A 12,327-nucleotide genomic window follows, 5' to 3' on the forward strand; every position below is an offset into this window, starting at 1 on the left:
TAATGTAAGTACCCCTCTAAATTATTAGCTTGAATGTATTTACTGAAAACAATGGACAATTGTGTACTCTGAATAGATCTTGCTTTAAAATGGGATTTCCAACAATTTAATTGTAATGATCAGGTGCATAAAAACTTGCCATAGAATGTATGTTCTTTTTATTGCTATACGAGCTCCAGAATTACTTCTGCTATGTAGATTTGAATAATGTGTATTAGAAAGTCCACTAATTTCTAGAATTAGAAAACACAGCAAACTGAAAGAAGATACAAAATACAAAAGTCACTCAACATTTTTAACCAAAAAACATGTTTAGTACTATAATAGCTGCTCACATTGCTGTAGTTTATAGGATTTTTCAGTCTGCTTTCAGAAACTAGATAACCTTGTGAAAACCAATAGGAAACATGAGCAGGAGCTGAGGTTGTATTTTTTTTGCAGAAGTTTGTAGTATATTGTTCACTTTTAGCAGCTCACAATAAGTGTTGGGCATTGTGAACATCAGAAATGTCCTTTTTGTTTTAACCACTAGACCACCATTTCCTGTATCTTCATTTCAAAATAAACAAAGGAAATAAAGCACTAATATATTTTTATTTTCAGAAGCTTATGACATGGAGCAGTGGGATGATACCATGTTAATGTTAAGTAAACCCCAAAAAAGTATTATTATATCTATTATAGCTGTATGGCTTTGGCTTGATTTAAATTATGGTATGCAAACAAAACAAAACATAAGATGTCAGAAAAATATTATAACAATATTTCTTATATTAACAATTCTGTTTAATCCTTCCACAGTCCAATATCTTCATTCACATGTTACAACATGTTTTCCTTCTGGGTATAGGTGGCATAAGGTTCAATTTCTTGTCTGTTACAGAAAGACATAGACAATAGGTTATACAATGGCTTTATAATTGCAACATTGTAATTGAATTATTATACATATGCCTGATTAATGAAAAATATGTTAAAAACAAACTTAATATATCAATGTTACTGTCATTTATTTACAAATGTAATTGAATGAATAGAATGGTGGTAATATTTTTAAAGACCCCCAAAACAAGAACAGGAGAGGTGATAATGGCTGAATCCCCTGGATCACCCAGAAGCAAGAAATCTAGACATTTCTGATAGCAGCATATGCATTGCTCTACTTAATCTATTGATAAGCAGTTTAATGTGGAATGGAAGTTGCTCTTTCAAAAAACTTATTTCCAATACAACAATCAGTTTTTCATATACCTCTGCAAAGCCGTTTATTCCTTGCTGGGGAGATGGGTTAGCTGACAATTTGGAGCATGTTCTGCAAAAAAAATTTAAAAAATAATATAACTTCTCTAAACAATGTTTTCTAAAAGTAAGATCATGAAAGCTGATATGCACAGCTAGGACCCCTTTGGTACTGACTCGGCATATGGAGCTTTTCAGACACCATCTGACTAGCTCTCTAGATAGTTAGCTCCCACTACATTACCGTCACTACGGGAATTTCTTCAGGTGAATCTGCGGCTCACTTAAGGACCTGTTACTGTGAAATGGCATGTCGTGGGAGAATCTACAACCATACATACCCAAGTATAAACCAAGATTTCCCCCCCCCCCTAAAATTCCATTACATAAGGTATGATTTATACTCGGCTCACTCCAGTTGATGACAATGTTTCCTCACATACCGTGGAAGAATTCTATTCAATTTTGAGTCACACTTCATTCTATAGGTGTTTTCAATTGCAGTATATTGGATGTTTATTTATTTTTGCCTATTTGACTGGTGCTTCTTGATTTTATTATTTTCAATACATAGATTTTACTCCGATGTTATTGCCAGAAGAAGCACTTTTACTGGTGAAATGTGCTGGGTATTCCACAAGGAGGGTTTCTCAAATGTTATGAGATGTTGTTAAGAGGCTAGCAAGTTTTGAAATATGGAATTTTGTTTATGTTAACTGTTTGTCCATATATGTGAATCTAAGTGACTATCGGTCTTCACAAGCGCACCCCCCAAAGAGAGATGGGCCGGTGACCCTAGTCGCCACCGGACTACTTAGCTGCAAGGGGAACAACCAGGGGGAAACAGCAGGTCGTGGCCCCTAGGCTCTTCCCACCGGGGGGGTGACACTGATCAGAAGGCTTTCACTTGAGAATGGTCAAGGCGGGCAGGCGGCAGGCGAGGCGAGGTCAGGTAACAGGCTGAGGTCAGGGCAGGTGGCGGGCAAGGCAAAGGTCAGGTAACAGGCCAGACACAGAGAATCTAAACAAATGACTAGATGGCAGAGTGAAAGGAAGTGACCTGAGGATCTGGCAACCTGAGTCTGGAACTAGAGAGGTTTAAAAAGGCCCGGGAGCTAATGGCAGGAGAGGACAAACAATCTGTAGATTGTTTGCAGCATTTATTCCAAAATCCCCTTTAGCTGTGCACAGCCTCAGATTCTGTGCAGGGGATGCCGAGAATTGTGTAAAATTCATGGCAACGGGGATGCAGGTGATGCTGCAGCATGCTGAGCATATGATTTGCGGATGGGGTGGTAACAGTTGGTTTTATCCTGTATGACTAATAAAGTATATGTTTGATTTTTTTAATATTTATGATGTAAACGACAAATTTGGTAACCATAAAACCCTCATTAAATAGCTAAAAATGTATTGATTTTAGAAGTAACAATTTTTTGTATTTAAGACTTGAGATTTGAGAGTTTGTTAAACAATTTACATGAGGACACATCGCCATCTTCTGGTGGCCAACAATAACGCACATAGAAACATTTAGGAGCAAGTGACCCATCATAAGTTTTGTGAATGAGCAAATATATATTTGGGGCACCACAGCACAAAGCTAATTAGCCCCCTTAATGTGAAAATATTGATACTTGTTATCCCTTCTATCTGCAACTTGTTATGTTTTGGGGAATTAAATTTTAATAACAGCTTTGAGGGTCCCCTGAGTACCCTGAAAATTTCACATTTCTATAACAATTGGTGTAGGAGATATGAAGGTTTATACATGGGAATAATGACAGCTGCATGGACACAGACACAGCTCTCATGCTTCTGCTGCTGGGATTATCTCCCAGTACAAGGTGGGCGGCAAGCAGTCATAGCTGATTTCAAGGTCTATGGGCCACACCCACTCTCACAGAGATAACACTGAGCATGCTCAGGAAGCTCCCTCTTATAGCAATATATAGGAAATTGGTCATCGCCATCTTCTGGTGGCCAACAATAACGCACAAAGAAAACATTTAGGAGCAAGTGACCCATCATAAAAAACTTATAAATACAAAATACTTGTAAACCTTTAAAAAAAGGAGAAATGAAAGATACACAGACTGATTGGTTTTATATTTTCCCTCTAAATAAATGTTTTAAGAATAAAACAACATGAATGTATTTAAGTTAATTTTATTGGTATTTCTATTGATTACTGTTTTAAATGATAGCAGAGACAGCTGCATTTTGTACCTTGGGCTTTTACTTGGGGAAAAGCATTTTTCTATTAAAAAAGTGTCATGCAGGCACAGGAGTGATGTGAGCCCAGAAAAGGTGCAAAGTCTAAGCAGTAACCTGGTCTTTTCCAGAGCCTCTAGTTGTGAAAATTTTACACTACTAGTTACTGGTTGCAGTCCTTGGGCACACCAGGATGGGCAGGATAATGCACAGTACCATATAATTAGGCAAGAGAATTGTCAAGGAATGCCCGGGTCTAGGCAGGCAAAAAAAGCAAGAAAGATCAGGGACAAGCCAAGGGTCAAGAACCAGAAATACAGCAAATAGACACTGGTGACACGGGGGCCTCCGCGGATGCAGGAGAACACAAAAGACACATGAAGCAATAGGAGGCACAGGTTACAGGGGGGACACAGGGATCACTGCAGACTCAGAGGAACACTGGAACAACGTAAGTAAACAGGCAGGAAAACCCCAGACGTAACAATAAAGGGTTAAGACAGGAACTGGACAGGGAGAGCACTGAATTAAACAGCGGGTTTAGATCAGACGATCAGCAGCGCAAGGGTGCTCGGCACTAGTGGAAACATGTTGCACGAATGCTGATTGCTCTGTCTGAGCTAGCCAAATAGCCAGGGATGATTAAAAGGCTATTTCCTGATTGGCCGGCGGGATGGGGGAAACTGAAAAACTTGGGAGTACAGGTATGTCCAGGTCAGTATTTCCCACATGCAAAGAAGAGAGGCACCTGCACTTTAGAGAGGAAGGTAAATGTGACAAAAAGTCACAAACCTTGGTTTATATTCAGATTTATTTACCAATTTATTTGAGTAAATATGGTATTTGAGTAATATTAGTAAATACTTGTCAAAGCAAATAGTAGCTTTTCCCAGGACATATTGTCTATCGTCAATAAATAATAAGTAATAATCGAGCTTAAAGAAATACCTGACATGTTTTAGGATCCAATAGATAATACCCAGGGCCATAAAGAGAAGTAAGGTTAATCCCACACGGATGAAGAAAATAAATTCCCAGCCTCCGACTGTTAGGAACAAAAGTGTACAACAATTAGTTCATAGCAGTGAATTATCAAAGACAAAATTGGGGAACTCCCAGATCAGGTACTGACAGGCCCAGCTGTTATATGTGGCCACATTTATTTCTCTACTTACCCCAATTGCTATGGGTTGTTTTTTCATCTTGCCTCCTACCATTAGTATATGCGGCAAAAGGCCAGACATGCGGCCAGCCTAGCCTGCTGCTTGAGCCCTGGTGTTTCTGAAGATTCCTACCTTTTCTCAAGTTATATCTGTCTGCAGTCTGCATGTAGTTTCCTTACGGTATCAAATATGTTTTCAAATAAAACAGACAGTAGATACATGTGCACAAAAAAAACATCTGATGAGTCTTCTACATCCAAAAACTAAAAACATACTTTTTCACAAATCTTAGGCTTTAAATTGGCCTTGAGTCATGGAAACATGACGACTTCTGTTTCCAAAAATATTTAGTGTTTCTGGCTTAGCAAAAAATGTTATGGTCAAGTGAAAAAGGTAAAAAGCTCTATTTATTCTAGTGGGGAGAAAACCGGTTCTCTTTACATACACTTACAGATTTTACTTGTTGTTTGAATGGATGAATTCCAAGGACTTGAAAATGTAGGGTGAGACACAAAACACGTCACACTGACTCCAAGTACCCTGTATGTGCTGATTACTGTCCAAGTATCATCTGATTCCTTTATTTTTGTAGTGATTATTTCATCACCATGTGGGATCCAGGAAATCTCTGCAGCTGGGAATCCACCAATGGCTTTACACTCTGGAAGTCCAGAGCTGCCGACATCAAGAGACACGGAGGGCTGGGCTACACAAAAAAAGAAAATCCAAATAAATAAATTGATTATCTGCACATTAATATTGTTAATAACAGTGGAAGTTACAAGAAAGCATTGGTGCAAATAATTGGTTTTACCCCTTAATACATCCAAAATTAAAAAAAAATGTCTGTGTAAAGTCACCTTAAATTCATCACATCTATTCAGGGCATAGACAGTTTTGCTAGAACGAACTCTTACATACTTAGCTTTGTGTAGCCGCTATTCCTCTTTCAAGACTGGAAGTTCAACTACTGCATAGGTTCCATGTTAGCTGGTATGACAGTGTACACGGGATTTGCTCCCATTCTTCACAACATGTGTATAGGATGCTCAATCATATCCTCTACATCCTCAGAGTAAATGACATTCTCCTCCATAACTGGTTATACTAAGGAAAATATGTTGGCTGCCTACTTATGGAAAACTTTCTCTACTGTCATGATGATTCTTCTTTTCTGATTAGCTGACCCAGCACAATTTTTCAGGGGACATATTCCAGCTTTAGGAGCTTAAGACATTGAAATAGTCTCTATAAGTTGCCCACCGCCCCCACACCCTGAGCCCTTTCTCATCATCCAAACTATCCTCCACTCCTACCTTCTCTATATCTGGGAGTAAAGTCCCCAGTCTCATGAAGGGGAACTCTACTTTCACTCCAATGGTCATGTAACAGGTCCTCAGCATGGGTGCTAATCTCAGGCACTGTCCTAAGTCATATCGGAAAGTACTGGGTATTGTGCTAAGCTGAGGCCAAGGATTTGCAAGGTGAGTAGGTGTAGGTCGGAGGCGATGGGGGCACGTTCATAAGGGCCATTTTGCTTTCTTTGGTCAATGTAACAACATCCCTTTAGTTTGCTCTATATCTGTTTTAGGTCAGTAACTTATAAAATACTGTTACAGCTAGGCAATTATTTAATGATTTTTAAATTAAAGGTGAATTTAATGATCTTATGCCATTTATTTGCTTGAATTTATGAAGAATCCACCCATTTAAAAAACTTTTCAAAATGTATTATATACCATCTGTATTATGATTATGCCTAATGTATGCAACATTTGTGTTACAATGAAAGTTACAACACACCTAATACTTGTAAAATAGTTGTATAGATGAAGGTCCCCTTAGGACCAGAGATTTCACAGGTAAATTTCACTCCATCAGATATCTGGGTGTCGTGGATGGTCAGTGATGTATTGGTAAGTGTAATTCTTCTACTGCAGTTGGTGAAGATTTTTGGTCCTCCTTTGTATTGTGCAGCATAGGATGATAAACATGAAAAATTATTATTGTGATGAATCTTCCATATAACTCCTACTAATTGGTCTCCACCATGGCCTCCACATTGCAGAACTGTAGACGTGCCTCTTCTCCCAACCACAACGGTAAATTCAGAAAATAGGATTTCAATTATTTTTTTTTTTCTGTTGAATTGAACAGTCACAATTTATCATGTGTTCGCCATTCTGAGATATGGATGTTGCTATTATTACACAGTATTATTACACACAGTATTACACAGTATTTACACAGTGCTACGGTATATATAAATATATGAAGTTTCTCCAGGTAGACCAGTTTGTTTCTTTCTAAAGACACTTACCAGTACTGTAAATGTAAAATGCTGGACTTTATTTATTGTTTTCTATATATTGAAGTCTCCAAGACAATTCTGGTGAATCAAGTTTCATATAAAATCAAATGACTGCAAGCCTTGATTCAGGAAAAAGTTTATATACCAAGAGTCCCCAACCTACGGCCCGTGGGCTACATCCGGCCATCTACCACATCCGTCCCTCTCTCAGCTGGTTGTCTTGCGGGGCATAGAGTGCACCAATTTCCCATATATTGCTATGAGAGGGAGCTTCCTGAGCATGCTCAGTGTTATCTCGGTGAGGATGGGCGTGGCCTATAGACCTTGAAATCAGCTGTGACTGCTCGCCGCCCACCTTGTACTGGGAGATAATCCCAGCAGCAGAAGCATGAGAGCTGTGGCTGTGTCCATGCAGCTGTCATTATTCCCATGTATAAACCTTCATATCTCCTACACCAATTGTCATAGAAATGTGAAATGTTCAGGGTACTCAGGGGACCCTCAGAGCTGTTAATAAAATTTCATTCCCCAAAACATAACAACATAACTCCTGTGGCAACTGGAAATGTGAAGCTGGTAGGAAACTTCCTTTTGGTCTCCCCCCCCCCATTAAAATGTTATACCCATTATATCATGCTACCCTGTCACACGGAGCTATCCCCTTACTCTCCATGAACCCCAATTACTCTGTAAGAAAAGGAAAATGTAGGACAATATGGTACCATTAGAATATATGAAAAACTATACCTGTCATACTGTGCTACCCTTTTACATATAACTAAGATACCATGGTGCCCTGTCACATATGTTCTTTGAACTTTTGAACCCCAATTTTTCATTTCATTTAAATGTAGGATAAGTGGGGGACTCTTGTGGCTAACTCCCTATAAAATGTTATTGCTGCGGTGCCATCACAAGATAAGAAAAACTACAACTATCATACCATGCTACCCTGTCCACTTACCTTTTGTGAACCCCTATTTCTCAGAAGGGGGGATGTAGGGACCTGAAAATGTAGCTGTAAGAACATGTACCCTTTGGCTATCTGTCACATGAATTGCATTTCTCTGGAAGAATCCATTGCAGAGATTTTGGGGTACAAAGAAGGTTAGCAGCCCCCTATAACTGGCAGAACGCATTGTATGGTGTAGTTTCTGCTCTTTAGTACAGGAATGGTGAGCAGGGAGTAATTATTGAGCAGGCAGCACTGTATGATAACTTTAATTTTGTATCATTCATTAAAAAAATGAGAATCAAATAGTGAGTGCAGATAAGATAAGGTTGTATTTTCTTTTTTTTTTTTTTGGTGCATGTACGTTATGGTAACTAGAAACATTGCAACCTAATTTAATTTTTAATTTAAACTGTTCTAATTTTAAACATACATCTTTATTGTTAGTTTGCATTGTGGCCCCTGGGATTTATCTCAATGTCAACAGCGGCCCCCAGATGACAAAGTTTGGGCACCATCGCTCCATGTAATTATATGTAAGACAAAGCTGCTGGTCACATGATCCACCAAATATTGTAACTACATACTGGCAACTATACAAAGGATACTCCATCCATACTACGGGTACGTAAGTAAAATACATATGTATCCTTTATTATACAGCTATACAAACTTTATGAAATATTTCTTTGATTACGTACATCTAATATACGCATATAAAATAGAATATTGAATATGAACATATACAGCATTTGTAACTTACTATCTGCTAAACCTCAATGTTATTATTACTATATTACCACTATCCTGGTAACCCCAGTTACATAGATTTAATTTGATTATGTTGTGCTGATGTATTTTCCATGAACACACTGTATGACATAGACTATATTTTGTCTTATATCCCTGACATGTTGTATTTCTGTATATGTAAACCGTTAAGCATGCATTCATTTATATCGCTGAGGAAGCCAAACATGGCGAAACGCGTCGGATTATGGCGCAATGGCACGGTCATATGACCGGTTATACGGTTACATTTAATAGCTTTAATGCAATGCACTGTGTATAATATATACTTACATCTTGTCTTGTGAAAAACCAACAGGACAGGAAGGAAAAAACCATTATTTGTTTTTGTGTTTTAGATGGTGTAAGTATAAAATATTCTATCAATACACTTCACTCTTTGCAAATAAGTATTTGAGCCTCAAACCTCTTGAGGACCTACCAGCAGGCACGCAAATATAAATGGAACGTCCCCCAAAATGTTATACTTTTATATTACTAGGTGTAGAGAATTCTAAAATAACATAAAAGTAATAGGTGAACTTACCCATTGTGAATGAAAATCCACAAATACACAATATCAGGAGAGGTAAAACCATGGTACTTGTAGAGAATGTGCTTAGAGAATAATGGTCAAAACTACAGTAAAACTATTTCCTTTTGGTTTTAATGGTCAGCTCACTGCTCAGCTCTTTTTAGTCATTATGCTGTAAACGATCATACCTAAACACCGCTCGTCGAAACTTCCCGTTATCTAACTGTGGGCTAAGAGACATTAAGATATTAGAAAAGACCTGTGACATGTTAAAAAGTCTGCAAGAGAGGTGTATTGTAAATTTCAGTAGGTAGCATTTATGTAAAGGATTAAGGTAATAAAGCATAGGAATATATACAGTGTATATATATATATATATATATATATATTAATATTATTATTATCTTTATTATTAAACAGGATTTATATAGCACCAACATATTACGCAGCACTGTACATTAAATAAGGATTGCAAATGACAGACTAATACAGACACAGATACAGGAGGAGAGGACCCTGCCCCATATATATATATTTATATATATAGTTTCTTTCTGAAATGTATCTGCTATTATTTCAGTTGCGGTGGCACATCATTGTTCTTTAATGCTTATTGATAATGACAGCAGTGGACCATGCCCTGCAACTTTAGGATAGGCATACCTATTTTTGCATTGTCCAGCATAGAGACAATTGCTACATTATCACAAAAAGTACATTGTCTTTAAGTGTATTTGATAATGAAAATAATAATAATAATAATACAAGTAGTCTCGGGGTTACATACGGCATAAGGACTAGGTTTGTTCTTAAGTTGAATCTGTATATAAGTCAGAACAGGAACATTATTTTATTAAATGCAATTAGGACAGATGTTTGTCTCAACATATTATTAGTCAGTGTGGTGTCAGTTACTATATAATATCCTCACTGTGAGCTAATCCCATACAAAGGAAAAAAAGAACGTTATGGAGCCTACCATTCATTAAATTCTGAGGCAAGCTGTGCTTTGATATGCAAAAAGAAACAACTCCAGAGTTAGTCTTGGTCATTAAGATGTTGCTCAGTGAAACCTCCCCCTCTCATCTACCAAGCCTCTGTCCTGTATAGGAACAAGCAGGGAAGCCCCGTTCATATAGGAGAGTCATCAGTATGTTGGATGTCCCTAAATCGGGGACTACCTGTAATAATAATATTGGTAACTGTATATATAGCTGTATTTGAAAATGTATGTAATATTATGTAGCTGTTCTAAAGGTATCACCACTGGAGGACTTTCCATACCCATTGCTCTAATATTAAAGTAAATTTAAAGTCCTATTTGCTGGCCCCTTTGTGTGTCAATGTTTGATAGGGATGTGGTATGAAAATGTGTAACTTTATATTTTATGTCTTATCAATCTTATCTTATGAAATATATCCGAATCCCTGATCAAAACCTAAAAGGGGCACCTAAAATATCCAATTAAACAGAGCAGCTGCTGCCCAGCAAGAGGAACCTCTTTTTTCTTCGAAATGTAACCCTCACCCTTGTAGTGGTGGCCGTTTTTCCCACTCAGTGACTCAGAAACCTGAACCAAGTGACGTGGACAAACCAACCAGAATGACAGTAAATTTAAATATAAGTGCAACAGATCTGAAAAAGGAAATGAATAAAAATACTAAAAATATATAGTGAAGAAGTGTTCACTCCTTCTAAAATCTGTCTTTAGGAAACCACGTCTCAAATACACCTTGAGGGAAAGGGAAGTGACAGCACAATAAACTGGGTTTGCTGTATCACCGAGGTTCTCCCATGATAGTCTATCTTCTACAGTCTTGGAACGCTTTATTAAATCAGGCTCAAGCAGTAATAAATACTGATGAATGTCACAAATCAATCCATGTCCAACTGAAAGTATGCAACAATTTATTTTCACTGACCAGTGATACTATACAGCCCAGGTTAATTTTTATTTTTTTTAAGCAACCACCAATAAGATACAATACAGAAAAATAAATGCTAACATATGACACTGAACCAGTAAATAGTTCAAAAAATCAAAATCAATAGGACCATGAAACCATGCCTTCCTCATAATATTCTCTTTCAGAGTGTAGTAATGAACATGGCATAACACATCATTAGGCAGATTAGAGCTCCTATCACAGATGCTGCGAACCCTGTGTACCCGGTCAAGTTCAATGGCCGTATCCGGTGGGCGGTCAAGAAGTATATTAAAAATGGCAATAACAGTGGCACGCAGGTCAGCGTTAGCTGTAGCTGTAGGGATACCCCGCAAACAGACATTATTCCTGCGGCTGCGGTTTTCCAAGTCATCAGTTCAAAGATACAGGGAAGTTGTGAACGCATTTCTCCCATAGGATTCTCCAGGGAAGTGACAGATGACTGGATTGTACATGTAGAGGTTTCCAAAGTGGTGACCCTACCAGCCACCGCAGTTACAGTGGTTTGCACTGCCTCTAAATCTGTGCGCAACGAGTGCTCAATATGTGTAAGCATGGCTTCCATGTCACTTTTAGTAGGCATTGTGGAAAAAAAGTTCATGGAGCAAGGCATGTAAGACATATGGCTGCACAGGGGAGTCAGCTGAGTCCAATCCAGGAATATCTGACCCTCGGGACTCCTCTGGAAAGAGAGAAGGGCTCCTGGGAGTAGCTAACAGTGAGGCTGTGGGGCTGTTAGATCCTGTGCCCCGGGCTCCTGTGCTAGTGTCTGGAGGTGAGGAGCATTAGGAGGCCATCTTGGACACCTCCTGGTCAGAGGAAGGGGAGGCTTTGGGAGGAGAAATAGCGGGTAAGATCCGATTTCTAACCCACTCTCCTGGAACCGGTAGATGCAGAGGCGACTGCAGGAGCTCTCACAGCAAGCTTCCTCAAGCCGCCATAGCCGTTATATTACAAATTATACCCATTTAGAGTTGCAATAATTAATTGGCCAACATCCTTAACCACCTGGGCGTTACACTGACGTCTAGATTTCTGTTCCAAAAGCGTTACACTGTTTTTCATAAAATTTAGTTTTTTTAAATTGTAGACCTGTAACTTACAGAAATATGTCCGAACAGGGGTCTAGTAGATATCATGAATATGAAAAATGTTTGAAACACACAATCATGTAAAA

General features: G+C 38.3%; 1 protein-coding gene across 1 annotated transcript in view; it reads right to left on the minus strand.

Moving 5' to 3' along the window:
- Positions 1-243: 243 nt before the first annotated feature.
- Positions 244-12,327, minus strand: part of LOC140337971 (cell surface glycoprotein CD200 receptor 2-like) — a 17,227-nt gene continuing 5,143 nt past the window's right edge. The window contains exons 2-6 of the mRNA XM_072421914.1: positions 6,420-6,757; positions 5,068-5,322; positions 4,402-4,498; positions 1,252-1,312; positions 244-874 (exon numbers count right to left, since the gene is read on the minus strand). Of these exons, the coding sequence (XP_072278015.1) occupies positions 863-874; positions 1,252-1,312; positions 4,402-4,498; positions 5,068-5,322; positions 6,420-6,757 (763 nt within the window). The 3' untranslated portion in view covers positions 244-862. The remainder of the gene's footprint in view (positions 875-1,251; positions 1,313-4,401; positions 4,499-5,067; positions 5,323-6,419; positions 6,758-12,327) is intronic.

Source organism: Pyxicephalus adspersus, chromosome 1 (assembly GCF_032062135.1).
Source record: "Pyxicephalus adspersus chromosome 1, UCB_Pads_2.0, whole genome shotgun sequence".
Classification (NCBI taxonomy): Eukaryota; Metazoa; Chordata; class Amphibia; order Anura; family Pyxicephalidae; genus Pyxicephalus; species Pyxicephalus adspersus.